Below are 20806 nucleotides of genomic sequence, written 5' to 3' on the forward strand. Positions count from 1 at the left end.
AGCCAAGGGTAGAGCACCTTCAGCCAAGATTAGGAAAGTCAGGTATTGGCTTTTTTTCCGATGAACACACATCTAAAATATTTATATTAACGTGTCTGATTACTTTATGCTGAGTAAGTATAGATCACTCTCCTTTTTCTTAGAGATTACTCACTCATCATTACAACTTTTCAAAGCATTTTATATGGATATGATGTGAGTTGTTAGGAGATGGTTAAGGTAGGTCATGCCTCTTTTATATCTTACTAGCTAATTGCTCGTCGTGTTACAATTGAAGACATACATATTCTAATGGTTCAACACTAGTCGTGTCTGATATATACCATTCTAGATTTTAGTAAGATTTAATTTGAGTATGTGTCTGGGAATGCAAGAAAAGTTTTGATTTAATTAGTTGAGATTTTAGTAAGGTTTGACTTGATTTGGGTATGACTAGGGGAAGGCAAGGGAAGTTTTATTTAGTTAAGATTTTGGTAAGATTTGATTTGATTTCATTTCATTGAGTTAATGCATGACATAGTTTTGATAAGATTTGATTGAGTTAATGTAAGACATGGTTTCCAGTAAAAACAAGGAAACAAAAGTATTGATTGCATTTAGATTATTTCAAACCAAGGAAGGAGGGTGTGGAGAGATAAAAGCCAACATAGGAGGGAGGGGTGTGAGGAGAACGTATCAACTCTCCTTTAATAGTAGAGGATACTACTACTACTACTAATAATAATAATAATAATAATAATAATAATGATAATAATAATAATAATGTTATTATTATTAATATTGATAATGATGATGATAATAGTAGCGACTAGTGTTTTGTGATTTGTGAAGTTTGTACTATGATCCTTATGATATAAATGAGACACGTATTAGCATGCAAAAACAAGTTACTTTGGGCCATCTCCTCAGTCCTCACCAAAACCTTTTTAAATCCCTACAGAAAGACATTACAAGAAATCAATATTATTAATAACATATATACTCCTTTGTTAGCATACCCTGCGACGGTAGCTAGTTCAATCAAATGAACTGAAGAATTTGATGACTATTCATAGACACATATCGTACCATGTGAACCTGTCTCTACATATACTCCTAGGTAGCAATGGAATAGTCAGCTTGCGTAGGATTAGATAGGTTTTTTTCATAGTTTGTTAAACAAAACAATCTTCTGGGCACTCTTGCTTGTTTTTGACAGCCAAAACACTTCAAGTGGGACCAAGTTGTTTCAGGTAACCAATTATTTTGGGCAAATCTTCATACTTTTCTGATAGAACTGTAGAGATTATAGGTTATTTTCATAAATTTACCTTTCAACCATATAGAGTAAAAATTCTTACCATGATTCACTAGTTACAGGGTCCTCCCAAAAGGACAATACTGTACGAAGCATCCTCACTAGTTACGGGGTCCTCACAAGGGGAAAATTCACGGTAAGCTTTTTTCATTCCATGGATTTGAATGATAAAATCAAGCAGAAATATATAAGATCAGTATTTCTTCGAGACAAAAAGATTACGGCAGATTTACCCAGAACAACAAATCATCTCAAGGAACTTAGCCAACCCGAATCCACAAATCCATAATTGCATCACAGAAAAATAACCAAGATCCATTAATACATAATCACATCACATTAAAAATTAGCCCTAGAATCCATTAACACAGAATTGTATCATAGAAGATAAAGCCCATACATCTTTTCTACCAACAGAATTGTACAAGCGAGAATTCAATAGAGGATTATTATACTCCGATCCGGGATGGTCTCCAGAGCGGGCCGCTGGGGCCTCTTGCAGGACCGTACTGAATAGTCAGAGGGTGAGTCCATGCACTGCACCTTCTCCTTCCCATTGCTCCCCATGTGTGGCCATCTTCCTTTACAACCCCAACCGAAATTGGAGTACTACTATCAACTATGTACTACCCAAACCACCCATTAAAGACAAAACAGATTGGCAATCTGAGAAGAACGCTTCCACGAGAACCAGAAACAGAACAACTCGAGCAGAGGAGAGGAGGGCTGACGAGAATCTGGGAATGTATGGTTAGGAACTTACTACCTGGCACCTCCATTTAAATGTCCCAAAAGACTCATGTTTCTATCCTTGCCTCTGAGAATTCATGCATCACTGGCTAGATACATTTTCTTCTAAATTCGTTCTCATCCAAGTTTCTTTTTTCCATATAGATTAGCACAAATCTTGTAAACCACACATGTGTTAGGATTACATTTATGGTAAATTTTAATTTCTTGGCAGGAATTACCAATGGCTAGCTACCTCTACAAAATATCCTGATCCATGATGTGGACTGTAATAACAAGTTGTCTATCTATGGTATAAGTACCCATTATGCATAAGTATCCATTGCTTAGAGAATTGGATACATGTACCTAGCAAAGATAATTTGTCCACGTGACGAATCAAGGTGTTTTGTAGAAGTAGCCGTTGATAATTCCAGCCAAGAAATAAAAGCTTACTGGAAGTTACAATACTGCTAATCTATACGAAAAAGAATCACACAATCGCAAGTAAATTTAGAACAAAATACATCTTGCTCTAGCGGTGATGAATTCATAGTCAAGAACAGAAATACAAGAATTCCGGGACTTTAAAAGGAGTTTCTAGGTGGCAAGTTTCTCACCGGGCATTGCCTAAGTTGTTGTCTTCCGGGGGGGGCAGAATCGACGCTTTTTTTCCAGGTTGCCATTTTGTCTCCTCTTTTTGTTTGGTTGGGCAGTGGATACTAGTAGCAGTAGTAACAAGTTTGGTTGGAGTTGATGCAGAATCCTCGTTTCTTGGTCGAAACTCTGGTAGATGGCTGCCTAGCAGAACAAGGGGAAGGAGAAGATGCACTGCTGGGATTCACTGTTCGTGGATTCAGTATGATCCTACAAGAGGCCCCGGCAGCATGCTCCAGAGCAGGTATAAGTATAATACTATATTAGGTTGTGGTTGTAGGACTCTGGTGGTAGATAAGCTGTATGGGATTTATCTTCTTCGATGCAGTTCCGTGTTAATGGATTTTAGAGATAGTTTTCCTATGATATGATTGCATATTAATGGATTATCATAGGACCTGTCTCTGTGATGCGATTCTACACCAATGCATTAGAGTTGGGCTAAATTTCTTGTGAGGATGATCTGTTGTTCATAGTAAATCTGGCTAAATTTCTTTCTTTGGACTACAAATCTTACATATTTATGCTAGTTATGATTCAGCTTCGTGGAATGCAAAAAAGGATTACCATGAATCGTCATCTATTTCCTAAACATGTTAACATTTTTAAGGGAAATAATTAGCAGAAAAATAGATAAAAATCTTGTGTTGTATGCATTTCATACTTTGGCTCCAACTCTACCCTTTTCTTTCAAGTTATCATGGCCTTGCTATTTCGAATATGTAATGCAAAAATATGACAGACCTCACCTATACAACTATCTAACACTCTTCAGTTTTGCAGAATGCACATGGTTCCTTGAAAATTAGGGATAGGATAGGATGGGAACATGGTTCATGATTGACGGAAGCAGATGATGGAGGTGTAGGTACTGCTACATGATTGGGTGTAGCGGTGGTGTCACCAGCCTCAAGCACCATGTTGTCGGTGGCAGTAGCAGTCTAAGGGCATGCCCGTCTCCTTCCAAAGATGTTTCCAATGAGATGAAACATTTGTTAGACAGTACGAGGAACCACGTATGCAGACCAGACAAAAAGGGGCTGTTGTGCAGCCGGCTATGGCCACAACCTCTAAGTCCAAGAACTCTGTACCCTTGACCACAGGTGTACTATGTTCAAGGGTACAGAGTTCTTGGACTCAGAGGTTGTGTTCATAGCCGGTTGCACAACAGCCCCTTTTCGTGTGGTCCGCTTTCATGGTTTCTGCCTCGTACTATCCGACAAACATTTCATCTCATTGTAGACATCTTTGGGAGAAGATGGGCACGCCCTTAACCTGCCACTGCCACTAGCAACATGGTGCTTGAGGCTGGTGACACCACCGCTGCGCCCAATCATTTAGTAGTACCTACATTTTCCACCATCTGCTTCCGTCAATCATGATACCATGTTCCCATCCCGTTCTATCCCTAATTTTCAAGGAACCATGTGCATTCTGCAAAACTGAAGAGTCTTAGATAGTTGTACAGGTGAGGTCTATCATTTTTCTTGCATGACATATTCGAAATAGCAAGGCCATCATAACTTGAAAGAAAAGGGCAGAGTTGGAGCCAAAGTATGAAATGCATGTATACAACACAAGATTTTTATCTATTTTTTCTGCTAATTATTTTCCTTCAAAATGTTAACAAGTTCAGGAAATAGATGACAATTCATGGTAAGCCTTTTTTGCATTCCACGTAGCTGAATCATAAAATTAAATATGTAAGATTTGTAGTGCAGAGAAAGAAATTAAGGAAGATTTACCAAGAATAACAGATAATCCTCACTAGAAATTTAGCCCAACTGGAAGGCATTGATGTAGAATCGCATCACAGAGACAACCTAGTCCTATATTAATCCATTAATTCACAATCATATCAAAGAAAAACTAACCCTAGAATCCATTAACACGGAACTGCATCGAAGAAGATAAATCCCATATAGCTTATCTTTAAGCAGAATCTTACAACCACAATCTGATACAGCATTATACTTATACCTGCTCTGGAGCTGGCTGCAGGGGCCTCATGTAGGACCGTACTAAATCATCGAACAGCGAATCCGTGCAGCGCATCTTCTACTTTCCTTGTTCTACTGGGCAGCCATCTACTAGAGTTTCGACCAAGAAACGAGGATCCTGCATCAACTCCAACCGAACTTGTTACTACTACTACTACTATGCACTGCCAAAGCAAACAAAAAGAGGAGACAAAATGGCAACCTGAACAGAAAGCGTAGGTTCTGCCCCACAGAAGACAACAACTTGGGCAAAGGAGAGGAAGGCTAACCAGGATAATCCGGCAATGCCCAGTGAGAAACTTGCCGCCTAGCATCTCCTTTTAAAGTCCCATAATTCCCATCTTTCTATTCTTGACTATGAATTCATCACCGCTAGAGTGAGATGTATTTCCTTCCAAATTTACTTTCATGTGTGTGTCTCATTTTCGTATAGATTAGTAGTGTTGTAACTTCTAGTAAGCTTTTATTTCTTGCCTGGATTTATCAATAGCTACTTCTACACAACACCCTGATTTGTGACGTGGACAAAATATCTTTACTAGGTACATGTATCCAATTATCTAAAGAACGTATACTTCTAAGTAATGAATACTTCTACCATATATAGCCAACTTGTTATTACAGTCCAAGTCATGGATCGGGCTATTTTGTGGAGGTAGCTAGCCATTGATAATTCCAGCCAAGAAATTAAAATCTACCATAAATGTAATCCTAACGCATGTGTGTTTTACAAGATTTGTGCTAATCTATATGCAAAAAAGAAACACGGATGAGAACAAATTTAGAAGAAAATGTATCTAGCTGGCGGTGAAGCATGAATTCCAAGAGGCAAGGATAGAAACACGAGTCTTTTGGGACTTTTAAAAGGAGGTGCTAGGCAGTAAGTTCCCTACCAGACATTCCCAGATTCTCGTCAGCCCTCCTCTCCTCTGCTCGAGTTGTTCTCTTTCTTGTTCTCGTGAGTAAATAGCATAAAACTACTAGTTTACAGGCTAGGGTTCCAAAAAACTACCACTTTTTAATTTTTCTCAGAAAGCTATCAGTCGTGCGGTTCGCTGTTTCAAAAAGCATAAAACGCCCGTGTCTAGCGATTGAACCATTTTTCTGACCGCCGGACCCACATGTCAGGCCACCTGGCCAAGTGCGCTCACGGCGCGGCCGTTAACGGCCGTTAGCCGACTGGCCCGGTCGGAACTGGGGTAAATAAACCCCCTCGGTCGATCGGGCACACCTGCTCGCTCACTCTCTCCCTGCTCGCTCACTCCCCTGCTCTCACTCCCCTGCTCCAGTACGAGCTCGCCGCCGCTCGCCGTCTTTGAGGTGGGTCGCCGTTGACCTCCTTGCCGCCATGCCTTCCTGGAACGACGAGGAAACTAGCTCAGAGGAGGAGTGCGAGGTCGTCAGCATGGACATGGGACTTATGGTAAGTTCTTTGCCACCTAGGGTTAGGGTTAGGTGCTAGTAGGCCTAGGCTACCGCCATGGATCTTGCTAAGTGTGGTGTTGTTGTTGTAGGATTCTTGTTCAATAGTGAGGCTAGGGTTTGATTGTAGGATTGATGTAAGCTAGGGTTCATCTCAGTACAGTGTTAGGGTTCATGCTGAGGTGGGGATTTTTTTAGTGTTCATGTTTAATGAAGCGTGCAAGTATATTCTGGGGTTGAGTGCAGATTGAAACTAGTGTTTGCTGTTATTTTGGTTGCAGGATGAACCAGACACCACTGTGGAGCCCCTTTTCTGTGGCCAACTTGAGCTTGCTCATCCCAAGTGCATTCTGCATCAAATGAGGCCTATTAAGCGTGTTGCTTTTGAAGGGCCTTTAACAGGAAGGCATTTCTATGGATACCCAGTCCAGGTTAGATGCCAATAAACTTTTCTGCTATGTATGGTCACTGATGATTGATATGATGCAGCACTTTGTTTGATATGATGCCAATAAACATTTTTCTGCTTGTATTTTTGTTACTTTGGAAACTAAATCATGGCATTGTAATAACTTATCATATCTCATTTATGTTATTCATTGTTAGAAATTATCAAGTCTATACAAGTTAATCATGGAACTAAAATAAGCTCATAGTCCATTTGTAATAACTTATCACATTTATAAATGCAGGAAAATGGTGTGAATTGTGGTGTTGTAGATTGGGTTGATGGGCCTTGGCCAACTGTTCTTCAGAGATGTTTGTGCAAGCTATGCGAGATGTTCCATGAGCAGAACTTTGGAAGGGTACAGGACAAGGAGAAGTTTGAGAAGGAGTTGGCCAGGCTTAAGAGTGAACATGAAAGGGAGTTGGCCAAGCTTAGGACTGAAAATGACAAGCTTTGCATTGAGTACACCAAGCTTGTTGATGATGTATCCAAGATGTTTGATTGGCAGGATGGTAGGGTGGACAAGAAGGTGCACCAGAAACAAGTGGAGGAGGAAGAACTTGAGAAGAAGAAGAAGGAGCTAGAGGAGAAAGCTATGTTGGAGGTGCAGATGGAAAAGCTCAAACTTGCAAAAGAGCAGAGGTGCATTTTGCAGAGCCAAGCTGATATCATCAAGAACACCGGGAAGGCTATGAAGGATGTTCAAGTGGACAGAGATGTTCTTAAGAAGGAGAAGGCAAAGCTTGAGCTTGTTGTTGCTGAGCTACTAAAAGAAGGGTATGGCAGCAAGGAGAAGTTAGAGCAAATCAAGGCCATCCTTGAGTCTTGAAGTGGCTTTGATATGTTGGTGAAGTAAGTACATCCAAAGGCCTTTATATAAGGATGTGGCCTAGCATGACTGCAAGTGATTATGGGTGCACATTTTGGGGGAATGTGAAGTTTAACCTAATGTAAGAACCTTATTTACTATGTTGTTAAGTTGTAATGGATCACCTATGCTATTAAGTGTTGTAATGGATCTCCTATGCTATTAAGTAGTGGAAAATGGATCTCTTATGCTACTAAGTTGTGGAAATGGATCTTGTATGCTATTAAGTGTTCAACTTGATCTTCTATCTTTTAGATGTTATTTGTTAGCCTACATATATTATTTCTGTGGGTAATTGGGCTTAGTGGCCCACTATTCTCTGACCAAATGCAACCCTAGGCCTACTAAACCCAACCCCATCCATCTATCAATATAAACCCCTCCCCACCCCCACCATTTCCCAGTCACTCCACCAGCCGCCACCCAAAAGAAACCCTACAGATGGATCCTGACATGGGAGATGTCACAGAGGAGGAGGGGGAGGCTGTGGAGGTTAGGACAGCAGCAGCAGTACAAAGGAGGAGGAGGCGCAAGCAGAGGGCACTAGAGGCGGCCCAGGATGAGCAGCAAGAGGAGTTCAACCGCCGACTCTCCGACAAGGTACTGGAGAAGTGCAATGATGAAGAACTGGAGCTGGTTTTCACTGGTGCCAGGGGAAGGTCATTCATGGAGATCATTAGGTGGGCAAGGATGAGGGCAGTCATGGCTCCTCATCCAGCAACTAGGGCCAAGTGGGTCCGTTTCTTCGAGCGCTATGACTGATATGTCAATCTCATCTATATACCTATCTATCTATCTTTCTATGTTGGTGTACTATGTAAGATCTACTCTATTATATGTAATAATTGGTGTTTGATACTACTCTGAACCAGTGTATCTATGTATTGATGCTACTCTCAATGAATTTATGCTACTCTCAATGAAATGTACTGACTGAATTCACTGACAGAAGATACACTCACTGAAATGTACTGACTGAATTCACTGACAGAAGATACACTCACTGAAATGTACTGATTGAATCAAAACAGGAATCTTTGTCTGAATGAACATACTGCATAGTAGTTATTTCAAACCATGGTAGTTCAACTGACTGAATATCTCTGAAACAAAATAAAGTTACAAACCATAGTAGTTATTACAGACCATAGTAGTTATTACAGACCATAGTAGACCCAAATCCATCCAAGTGCTCAAGTTACAAACCATGGTAGTTCAACAAACAGAACCATGCCAAATGAACTCAAGTTACCCAAATCCAAGAGCTAGTTACCACTTGCATAAAAATAGTCTTTCAGCCTCCCACTTGGCTTCCTAATCCTCTTTGACCCCTCCTGGACAACAGTTGAATTTGATTGCCTTGGTGCAATGAAAGTTCTTCTCTAGGCACTTGAAGATCTGGTGTTCTTTGCTGGAGAAGATGTAGATGATCTGGTGTTCTTAGCAGGAGAAGAAGTGTTAGTCCTGCTCCTCTTAGCTGGTTGTGCTTGTGCTGTAGCTGCTGGAATAGTTGAAGCAGCCCTTTTTCTTGCCCTAGAAGTAGCAACTGGAGCTGGTGAAGGTGCAGAAGGTGTAGCTCTTGCTGTGGCTGGTCTTGCTTCAGGTGCAGTAGCAGCAGGTACTCTTGGAGGCCTCTGAGCATTTGTAGCCATAGAAGAACTAGCTTGAGAGTAATTTTCTCTATTTTCCTATACAATTAAGAAACATTGTAAGAAAATGAACAATGAAAAGAGACAATGAAATTATACATGGCCTCAAATGACCTGGTGCTTGTTCATCCTCATCTGAAACTTAGGCTTCAAAGGGTCACCACAGTTGCTGAACCTATGCCCTTGCTTCTTGCAGTTGCTACATGTGACAGTACCAATTCTTGAGGTATCATTTTTTGCTGGCACCTCAAATACACCTTTCCTCCTGGCAGTTTGCTTTTTCCCTTCTTTTCTTTGAACACTGGTGGAGATATGTCATGTCTAGGTGTATGAGGCCAGTGGTCAGGTCCTGGAACTGGGAAAATTATATGCTTGTATGTTTCATAGTACATGGGCTTTTTGAAGAAGTCATTGACAATGTCTTCAGGATGTAGCTTCACTTTCTGCATTGCAGCAATGGAATGACTGCAAGGCACAGCAGTCATGTCCCACCTCCTACAGTCACATGTATGGTTGTTCAAGTTAACACAATATGTGTTCTCAGAGCTACTAGTCACCTGCCAGATGCCTGGACCTGCCATGTATGCATCACAATACTTAGCCCACTTCTTGCCTTCTTCTAAAATTTCTGAGTAGGTTGGTGTGATCTCCCATCTACATGACTTTGTTTTCTCTCCGGTTTTCTGAAACTTGATCATCAACTTTGTTCTTATGCCCTCCAGCATAGTCCTGATTGGCTTGTTCCTAACATCCAATATCATTCTGTTGAAGACTTCACTGAGGTTGTTAACAACCAGGTCAGTTTTGCAAACAGTATCCATTTTATATCTTTCCCATGTATGGTCTGGTATCTGTGACAACCACTGCCAAGCTTCAAAACTTTCTTTCTTCAAATTTCCATCCCTTTTTCATGACCACTCTTAGTGAAGGAATAGGCAGCCTGATCTAAGTGTTTCTTGAGTTCCTCCCCTCTAAAACCAGCAGATTGAAAGTTGGCATATATATGTCTAAGACAGAACCTCTGTGGGGAGTCAGGGAATACATCATTGATTGCATTCAACAATCCCTGTTAATTATGAATTAATGATGGCTTAGAATGATGGATAAGTACGATGGTAAGTTTAAAGTGTGGTTGTCATGAGTACTGGAGCACATACCTTTTGCCTGTCAGACATAATTGTGTACTTGCCAAACTTGTTCCCACTTCCAATAACAGTTCTCAGCTGTATGAGAAACCATGTCCAGCTGTCTGTGTCTTCCTTGTCAACAACACCAAATGCAATGGGGAAGATGTTGTTGTTCCCATCCCTGCCAGTAGCTGCCAATATTTGCTGTCCAGTGCTGAGCTTGATGAAGCAACCATCTAAACCTGAAAATATGATCACATTAGTTGTAAATAATATGAATGCAACCATCTTAGATATATGTGTAAGGATCATGTACCTATAAATGGCCTGCATCCATTGAGAAAGCCCTCTTTGCATGCAAAAAGGCAGTAGAACATGTAGTGGAACCTGGGGGTAGGAGCTGGATTTTCTAGGTCCTCTTTGGTTGTCAGTATGCATCTACTGCCTGGATTAGTATCTAACACACACTGTAGATAGTCCCTTAGTCTGTGATATTGGAGTCTGTGATCTCCTTGCACAACTTCAACTGCTTGCCTCCTTGCCCTATATGCCAAGCTTTTAGGCACATGAACACCAAATGTTTTCTTTGTGTATGACATAATTGTCTCAACACCAGCTCTGGGGTATGATCTTATGGTATCCTCAGAAACCTTGGCAACCCAGTTTACTGTAACTTTGGTGCTCTCTCCATTTGCTCCAAGGTGTGATCCAAATTCATCTTCTTGATGCTGAAAGTAGACTCATTTGCTATTCTAGAGGCCACTATATAAAACTGACAACCTTGCTTTCTATTAGAGCACCAAGCAATACCCCTAGTTGGTTCATTTCTGTGATACTCAAAATTCCTAAGTGTCCTGACTTGGAAATTTCTTAGTGCTTCTCTGAACTCCACAACATTTAGGAAGCACAGATGCAATGAAAACTGCTCATGTGCATCAGGGACTGATGGATCATACCACCTCCTCTCCTTCCTCTTCTTCAACCTTCTCTTCCTACCAGAAGGAAACCTTGGAACTTCTTCTTCATCACTAAGACCAAAATCACCTGGAAAGCAGTATTCATCAGGTTCAGGCACCCAATCTTCAAATTTGGTGTGTTCAGGCTCACTGTGTGACTTGCTAGTTGGGCCTGGATTTCTGACAGGATTAAGCTTCTTTGCTCCTTTCTCTGGTACAACTGAGGGTTCTTCATGTTCAGAAAGGATTTGGTCTTCCTCCCAAAACTTAGAAGTTTCTGAGTTTTCTCCACAATAGTGATCTGCAGGTTCTTCCTCTCCCCTAGTCTTATGGCTTGTCCCCGTGCCTGCCTCATCTTCACCCCTACACCAAGCCTTGTATGATATATTCTAACCTTTGTAATCACCCCTAAAAAACTCAAAATCTGAAGAGGATTTGTCCATCTCATATTCATCTTCATCTTCATCATGTTCTACTTCTACATCTTCTTCTTCTTCCACAACATTTTTCCCCTTGTTGAAATTACAACTCTGTTGTGTGTTAAGATAGGGCTCCTCAGGGATTGCTGGTGCCAAAGTTGCATTAGGGAGTGGATACAGGACACCTTGTTGGGAAACACTATAAACAACAGGTTCACCAACATGATCAATGGGGATCTGCTCCTCAAGCATGATGTGATCCATGTTAACATCTGCTGGGCTTGGATCAGTAGGCTTTCTGACAATGATGTTCAGGATATTCTTATCAACAAACCAGTCAAGCATGTCCTCTAATGCCTCCTCACTATCCAGGACCTCCACCCCCTCCAAGCCCTTTCCCTCTTCCTTTACATAAGTCAGACAACCATCCATTCCATAACCCTCCAACTCAGCCAATGCTAATATGGTTAGATAACTAATGTCTAAAGAAACTGAATACTTTCTCTCCATGTTATCTGTTCCTTGAAAATGTAGCCTCATTTCCAAAATCTCATCATCTAAGCTGTAGGATTAAATTGACAAACAATTAATTTTTAACTCACTAGAACTTTAAACAATGACCAAATGTACTGAACATTACTGAACTTTCTTCTAATTAAAGTGAATGCACTGACCAAATGAACTAACCAAATGCACTTTCTTCTGAACTGACTTAACCAATAAAACAATGTACCATGCCAAGAACAAACAATTACTAACCCTAGTTCTAAACTGAACTAAAGGACCCAAAAATTTGTAATTTGAACTAACGGTATGAAGTGCCAGAAATTTCTTACCTCACTCCACCAAAGGATGAAGCCCAAGTGTGGCCGCCTTCTGGATCCGCGTGGATGGACTTCGCCACTGCCCTAGCCGCGCGGATTGCCGGATCTGAGCACGCCAGATTGACCGCAGCCGCGGGCGGTGATGGCTGCTACAACCGCTGCGCCGGGAAGCTCGAGCTACCTCGCCCTGGGGCCACCTCTGGATGTCCACCGCCCTCCTGGCCGGTGACGCCTTGGCTCAATAGCTCGCCGTCGACGGCATTTGGCTGCGCCGCCGCCATCGCCAACCTAGGTCACATCGGGGGAGAGGGGAGAGGAGGGGGAGACTGAGAGAGAGTGCGGCCCGACCAGCTCCTTTCGTTCCGACCGGACCACATGGGCTAACGGCCGTCAACGGCCCCGCTGTGAGCGCGCGTGGCCAGGTGGCCTGACATGTGGGTCCGGGCGGTCAGAAAAACGGTTCAATCGCTAGTCACGGGCGTTTTGGGCTTTTTGAAACAGCGAACCGCGCGACTGGTAGCTTTTTGAGAAAAATTAAAAAGTGGTAGTTTTTTGAAACCCTAGCCTGTAAACTAGTAGTTTTATGCTATTTACTCTATTCTCGTGGAAGCTTTTTGCTCAGATTGACAATCTGTATTGTCTTTAATGGTTGGTTTGGGTAGTACGTATTAGATAGTAGTACTGACATTTTGGTTGGGGTTGTAGAGGAAGATGGCGACGCAGGGGAGCAACGGGAAGGAGAAGGTGCACGACATTTACTCATCCTCTGATGATTCAGTACGGTCCAACAAGAGGCCCCGATGGCCCGCTCCGGAGACCATCCCAGACCCAAAGCAGCAGGTATAATAATCCTTTATTGAATTATCGCTTGTACAATTTTGCTGGTAGAAAAGATGTATGAGCTTTATCTTCAGCGATGCAATTCTATGTTAATGGATTCTAGGGCTAATGTTATGTGATGTGATTATGTATTAATGGATCTAGGTTATTTGTCTGTGATGCAATTATGTACCTGTGGATTCGGGTTGGCTAAGTTCCTTGAGATGATTTGTTGTCCTGGGTAAATCTGCCTTAATTTTTTTGTCTCGAAAGAAATACGGATCTTACAGATTTCTGCTGGATTTTATCATTCGAATATGTGGAATGAAAAACGCTTACCATGAATTTTTATCCAATCCCTGAACTAGTTAACATATGAGGGAAAACAATTCACAAAACTAATACACCAAAAATCTCGTTTCAGTCTTTGGGTCCATGATTGACAGAAATACACTGGAAGTGCATGTATTGCCTCATGATTGGGCGCAGCGGTGGTGTCACCATCCTCAAGCGCTATGTTGCTGAAGCGGCTGAAATAACTTTTTTGACCCTTTTGACAACCTTTAGCATGATCTGACCATGGTTTCAAAAACATTCATGATCTAACCTTTTTCCTACCGACATCATCCTTGGCGGTAGGGTATAACTGCCTGCTACCAGGAACCTTGGCGGTAGGATGCTGGTCAACGTAGACGGTGTCATTAGGCCGTGCTGACGTGGATGAGTGCCTACTGCCAAACTCCCTAGCGGTAGGCAATTATACCCTACCGCCAGGATCGATGTTGGTAAGCCTTCGAGAGTTAAGTGGCTGACGCGACGGCTTGTGGGTCACTCACCCACCAATTCACTCGAGTTCATCTTGTTTGTTCGTCCCGAAATAGAGAGGATACTCCTCCCTCTCCCCCTCCACTGCCCCCTTGGATCTCCTCCGTTTGGGCACCGTTTTTCCGGACTTGGATTTAAAACAAAGAGGAAGGTAGGCCTTTCAATCCCTCCAAATAGTTTTTGTCAAATCATATAGTTTAGATGCATTATTTGGCACTAGGTGGACCCTAGTTCATCAAGTTGTTTGAATTTTTTTATTTTAAATTTGTTTAGAACAGATATAAAGTAGTAATAGAGGAGTGTGAATCAATGTATGGGTAGATTTTATGGATATCACTAGTAGAAAATGGAGCTTTATTACCGGTTCGTAAGGGCCTTTAGTGCCGGTTCTGCAACCGGCACTAAAGAGTGGAGACTAAAGCCCCCCCCCCCTTTAGTATTGGTTTGGCACGAACCGCCACTAAAGGCCCACCATGTGGCGTGAGCTCGCGCCATGGTATGGGGACCTTTAGTACCGGTTGGTAACACCAACCGGTACTAAAGGTTTTTTTTTGAAAATTTTGGGAAAAATTGTTTTTTTATTTTCAATTTTCTGAATTGTTTGATGATTTAGTCTCTAATCACCCCTCTTAACTGCTCAAGTGTGGATTACTCATTCCAAATCAGCTAACTTCCCGGCCGGTCACCCATCCTGAGCACGCTTAACTTCGGAGTTCTATTCCCCCTACTTTCCAAGTCTGCACTTGTTGTTTTCATGACAAATGTAAGCTGTCAATCCTATTAACCCTCAGGAGTTTAGCTTGAGCATTAGTTGTTTTCATGACAAATGTAAGCTGTCAATCCTATTAACCCTCAGGAGTTTAGCTTGAGTATTAGGTCACACGTTTCACCGTTTGAGTTTGAAACTATTATTCTAAAAAACAGTAATTATTTACTAACACTAATATTTCTTGAATAAGTAGTTTGACCATAGTTTGACCATAGTGTGACCAGATTTGACCAAAATTCAAAAAACTGAAATAATTATTTAGTAACACTAATATTCTTGAATAATTATTTAGTAACACTAATATTTCTTGAATAAGTAGTTTGACCACAGTTTGACCAAAATTCAAAAAAACTGAAATTTGAGCATATCTTTTTTTCCTTTTAGAATTTGAGGATTCTAAAAATTTGCAAGCAGGCCATAGGCAGTCAAAATCGGATGCGGATTTTTGTGCTGAACATTTTGATATATTATACGTTTTTTTCCGACATCGTATGCAAAAGTTATAGCCGTTTTACTTTTTCATAGCACTTTTTCTGCAAAACATGTCCAAATTTAAGTTTTTTAATTTTCCTAACTAGTAGATGTAGTAATATAACTACATCTCGAAGAATTTTATTTTTTGAATTTTCTATCATTTTCTTTTGTTTTTTAACTGAAATGGTGATACACCGGGGGGGGGGGGGGGGGTAGAGTTTGAAAATTGCCCTATAGTCCCGGTTTGTGTATCCAACCCGAACTACAGGTCAGACCCCTTTAGTCCCGGTTCATGGCACGAACCGGTACTAAAGGTTAGCCCTTTAGTACCGGTTTGTGCCACGAACCGGGACTAAAGGGGCTCGTGGGGCCCCGGCCTGACGCCAGCCTGCCACCACCCCTTTAGTACCGGTTCGTGGCACGAACCGGTACTAAAGGTTCAACATGATCTGGCATTAATGCATAGTCATTCGAACCGGGACTAATGGTACCATTAGTACCGGGCCAAAATTGAACCAAGACTAATGTGTCTCAGATTAGGTCATTTTTCTACTAGTGTATGTTGTAGTAGTTAATTATTTCCCTTTCTATGGATGAACAAATTGTGTGGATACGTTGGATTTGGTTATTGTTTTTCAATGTGTATGGATAGATGCATATTGAATTTAGTGGATGAATGGATACCTATTGATGAACAAGTTTTTTTGTTGTATATGTATAGATATATGGAAATTTGGTGAATGGATGTATGTGTATGTATGGATATATGGATATGATATTTATGCATAATATGTTGTGAATTGATACATATAGGTTGTAATTTTTTTCCAATATTTCCAATGTATATGGGCATATATTCCAATTCATATGTATGAATGATGTTGTCAAATATGGATGTTGTGAAATAATTCATTATATATGTCATTTGTGTTAGGATGGGTGAGGCTGCGGACGGTGGTCGTTCGTATGTTTGGCTTGACCCTGCTTTCGACAAAGGGTATCGTGGGTGTTTTATCGAGAATGGACAGGAAACAAGCTTTGGCATCATCGTATTCATGTTATTGTATTTTTTAAAGTTGAAGGTTCTGACATATTTGTGCCATTATGACACATGCTGCCAATAGTGTGAATGAGGGGTCACACCAAGACATGCGAGTTGGCATACGACGAGCGGTTTGAGCCTTATTTCGAGAGAGCTAGCCTCCTACCGTTTGTTCTGCAGTTCAAGTGTGTACCACCGGTGATGAACCATACTGCTCTCACAGCCCGCTGGATCGTTGGCGGACAGAGATACACATTTTCCACTTTCCTTGTGGGGAGATGACAGTCACCCTGGAGGACTTTGCGATGATTATTGGTCTTCCGCTCCACAACGAGCCTCTCATTGGACGAGTGTGCAACAAGTTCTGGCGTGAGAGGGTTACCGGTCTCATTGGTGATTGCTCCCCCTCTCTTACCGCCAGGGGGAAGATGGACAACCGGACATCCGGTGTCCCTTTCAAGTGGCTCCGTGAGAACAGGTCGGGATGCCCACAAGGTGTGGACAACGAGACGGTGGAGCAATACGCGCGGGCGTACCTGTGGTATCTCCTATCCCAGGTACTTTTTGTAGACTGCTATGGTGACGTTGCGTCCTGGATGTATCTTAACTTCCTGGTCGACTATGACCAGAAGTACAGCTGGGGTTCGCTGGTCTCGCCTACTTGTACTGTCAGGTAACAAGTTACTGCAATAATTCTTTATGGACGTATTTATGTTTTTAGGAATTGTTCGAAGCTAATGATGAACTGGTTCTTGTTGGCAGCTCGATGAGGCGTGTATGAAAACCAGCGACAAACCCGCTATGGGCGGATGTACTTGGGACCTCTCGGTATAGATGTGGGAGCGGTTGCCGGTTGGACGCTCCTGAAAAAATAGACGCCAGGTGGCCTTTGGAAGGCCTTGAGGAAGAAGAAGCCAATTTTTTGACTACCCACTCCGGCTTTCGCTTGGGACAGAGTCCAAATGTTCGGAGGCAAGCAAGAGGCCTTGTACAAGAGCTTCATCAATGAGATGGACAATCTCAAATACAACCAAGTATAGCATTTTGTAACTTTTTTTATAACCACTTTCCCGGAAGGCGTCGAAACATGGAACCAACTCTTATGCAGGTTCACTGGACGCCATATTGGATAGTTAGGGATTTTCGACTGAATGCTATGTGTACGAGGGACAAAAATATTTGGTGGATTAGGTGCCACCCTCATATGCATCGAGTGACACCTACCACATTGTGTGGCATTGCAATTCAATAAGAGGCAACGCACCCCACAGGAGGAAGCATGGAGCTTCATCGGTGAGCAACCTAACATGTACTATATATGCTTTGTTGCTCTCGTGCCATGCAGCCAGAACCGGCAGATTTTCCCAAGTGTAACAACTTAAACTTAGTTACCGTACCTTTGCTAGATAGACAAACTTATAGCTATATTGCATATTCAATATATTTGTCTTCATGCTGTTGGTCAGCATGTACATCATTCAACACTTGTTCCCTCACTAAGGGCATCTCTAAGGGCATGCATCAACTCGGACACACCAAATGTCCGCAGACGCGTCCACAAACATCGATAAAAGAGCCGTACAACCAATTGCATGCATCAATTGTCCGTAACATTTCAAATCGAAATTGGACAAAAACAAACATAATTCATACAAACTGGACAATATTTATTACATTCTGAAATATGGTATAATCTAAAGGATGAAATTTAACAAAGTTCAACTAAACCAAACGAAAAATCAAACTAAACTAAACTACGAGAGGTGCCGGACGATGACCTTGTACACATGACTGTCATCATCGTCGGCGTCATCGTTACATCATGGCGTGGAACTCCTCGTTGGTCTGCGGCGCCTCGGCGAGGGAGGGGTGGTGACTGCCGCAGGTCGTCGGAGGAGGAGGAGAGCAGCACCTCCTCCTTCACCGACGAGGCGGTGAAGGACAGCGGCCCTGAAGACCACGGGCGGCGGCGCCACGATCCAGAGCTCCCTCCAACTCCAGTGGTGGACACCGAGAACCAGCCGCTGCCGCCAGACTTGGACTTGCCCATTGCTCGGTGACGGTGTGCGGAGAGAAGAGTAGATGAGTGGATCAGCGACAGTGTGTGTATAGGAGAGAAGAGACGGGGATGGGGTTGGCCAGCGGTGCCTCCCTGCTTAAATAGCCGGGGCAGGCAGACTGATGCCGATTTTTTTTTTGAATTTTCAAGGGGGGGAGAGGATCCCCCACCTGAATATATTGATCATTGTGGGCTAAAACTCCCAGATAGTTACAAACACCAACTTTACATGAGGGGCGAGGAGAACATCACGTAGGCAATGCCGAGAACGCACGCACCCTCCCTACAGCAGCAGAGCAGGCGAGCAAGGAACGGCGGCAAGCGCTGGAAAACAACCGCATTCCGGTGTTTCCAAAGCTGCCAGCAGCACAGCATGGCGAACTTGACCTCCGACTCAACGCTTGCCGCCACCGCAGCAACAAGGACGCCGAGCTTGCAGACCGTAGCACCATCGACGATGACCCGAACATGCCTCCAGAACGCCCCCGCGAACGGGTAGGAGAAGAGCATGTGGTCAGCAGTTTCCAGAGCAGCAGAGCAGAGTGGACAGCCGGCATCATCAGCATCAACAATGTGCTTTCGGAGCAGGACGTCCCTCGTGTGGACTCGTCGTTGCACCAGCAGCCAGCAGAAAAACTTCACCGGCGAGGGCGCACATGCCTCCCAGATCATGGACGCGAAGCCCGCGGTCACCCCGCCAAACCGCGGCAGCCTGTACGCGGAGCTGGACGACAGGGCGCCTTTGGGCGCAGCGGCGTGCAGGAGATGCCTCTCATCCCCCCCGGCCCTTGCAGGCAGCGCAGCCAGGAGCGCCGCAACCACTGCGAGCTCGCGCTCACCCACCCTTGTCAGCCGAGGCACCAGGCAGTGGGCGAGCCCGCGTGCACGCACCTGCCCGACCGTCGCCTCTGAGTCCAGGGCGTGGGAGAAGAGGGCCGGGTACGCCACCACGACAGCCCCGCAAGGCAGCCAGCGATCCCACCAGAAGGAGCATGTGTTCCCGTCCCCGACGTCGACAACGGAGATGGCGCGGTAGAGAGGTAGCAGTTTCACGACCGCGGCCCGGTGCTCACCAAGGGCCAGTTCGCCGCGAGCAAGGAGGGAGCGTCCACCAGCCCCGCCCCATATCCAGGCTGCCCACCTAGAGCCGGGGGTCGTGTGAAGGCGATGTAGCATCTTGAGGAACAGGCATAAGTTTTGAGTTGCCAGGTCGCGTATTCCCAGCCCGCCTTCGCTCTTCGCCCGGCAAACGCGCTCCAAAGCAACAAGGCATTGGGCGCCCGAGGCTCGTTCGGCGACGTTCCATAGGAAGGCGCGGCGCAACCCGTCCAATGCGCGCACCACGGCAGGCGGCAGCAGCAACGCAGCCATGGCATATGTAGGGAGCGCGTCCAGGACGGCGTCAATGAGCACCAGTCGCCCCGAAGGGGAGAGAAGGCGAGCCGCCCAGCCGGCGAGATATCTGTCCACCTTCGCAATCAGCGGAAGGAAATCCGCGAATCGCAGTTTCTCCCATGAGAGAGGGAGGCCGAGGTACTTCTGCGGGAACGACCCCGTGGCGCAGCCCAGAGCGGCCACCACGCACGCCAGAGCCTCCCCCTCCACATGCACCGGCACCAGGGTGCTTTTGGTGAAGTTGATAGTCAGCCCCGTGGTGGCGGCGAACTGGTCGAGAATTTGCCGGAGACGGGCCGCGCCGTCCTCGTCCGCCCGCGCGATGATCAACGTGTCATCGGCGTACTGCAGCACCACCGCAGGCGCACTCGGAAGGAGAGGGTGGCGAAGCACATCATCCTGGCGGATCAGCCGTTGGAGCACGTCGGCGACGATGAGGAAGAGGTAGGGGGAGATGGGGTCCCCCTGCCTGAGGCCGCAGCGCACCCGGAACCACCGCCCTGGCACCCCGTTCAACAGGACCGCCGAGCTCGAGGAGTGGAACAGGGCATCCATCCAGTCGCACCAGAGCGACGGGAACCCCCTGGCCTCCATAACAGCGCGCAAGCTTGCCCAGTTGATGGAGTCGAACGCCTTGGCGAAGTCAAGCTTGAGGACCATCGTAGGAGCCCGGCGACGATGGCAGCACTGCACCATCTCCGTGGCATAGATGAAGTTTTCGGAGATGCTCCGCCCCCGCACAAAGCCGGACTGATCTTCGTCGATCAGGAAAGGAATTTGCCGCTGAAGACGCGAGGTAAGCCCACGGCACAAGATCTTGATATCGCCGTTTTGGAACGAGACGGGGCGGAAGGAGGCAGGGGATGGCACACCGCTCCCTTTGGGCAGCAGAGCGATGTAGGCCCGATTGATGCTGATTTGATGCGGCGTAGCGGCCGGAGTAGGCTTCTCAGTGGTCGCGTGAGCATTGAAGCGTCAGCACCCTCCCGTGCGGTCACATCCGTCTGACCGCCATTCACGCTGTATA

At 44.4% G+C, this 20806-nt stretch overlaps 1 protein-coding gene and 1 pseudogene across 1 annotated transcript; one reads left to right on the forward strand and one right to left on the reverse strand.

Moving 5' to 3' along the window:
- Positions 1-5691: 5691 nt before the first annotated feature.
- LOC147978278 (uncharacterized) lies at positions 5692-7585 on the forward strand. Its single transcript, XM_087516556.1, has 3 exons — positions 5692-6106; positions 6387-6536; positions 6798-7585. Exons 1-3 carry the CDS (start codon positions 6032-6034, stop codon positions 7380-7382), a joined length of 810 nt encoding a protein of 269 aa, XP_087372682.1. The 5' UTR covers positions 5692-6031; the 3' UTR covers positions 7383-7585.
- A 1634-nt stretch (positions 7586-9219) lies between these two features.
- LOC147978279 (uncharacterized) lies at positions 9220-12082 on the reverse strand (annotated as a pseudogene).
- Positions 12083-20806: the final 8724 nt, after the last annotated feature.

Source organism: Triticum urartu, chromosome 3A, assembly GCF_056163025.1.
Source record: "Triticum urartu cultivar PI428250 chromosome 3A, HENAU_Tu73, whole genome shotgun sequence".
Taxonomy (NCBI): Eukaryota; Viridiplantae; Streptophyta; class Magnoliopsida; order Poales; family Poaceae; genus Triticum; species Triticum urartu.

Coding starts and splice junctions, on each gene's coding strand:
- LOC147978278 (XM_087516556.1), top strand. CDS start 6,032: ATGCCTTCCTGGAACGACGAGGAAACTAGCTCAGAGGAGGAGTGCGAG. Junction 6,107..6,386: donor GCATGGACATGGGACTTATG/GTAAGTTCTTTG, acceptor TTTTGGTTGCAG/GATGAACCAGACACCACTGT. Junction 6,537..6,797: donor TCTATGGATACCCAGTCCAG/GTTAGATGCCAA, acceptor TTATAAATGCAG/GAAAATGGTGTGAATTGTGG.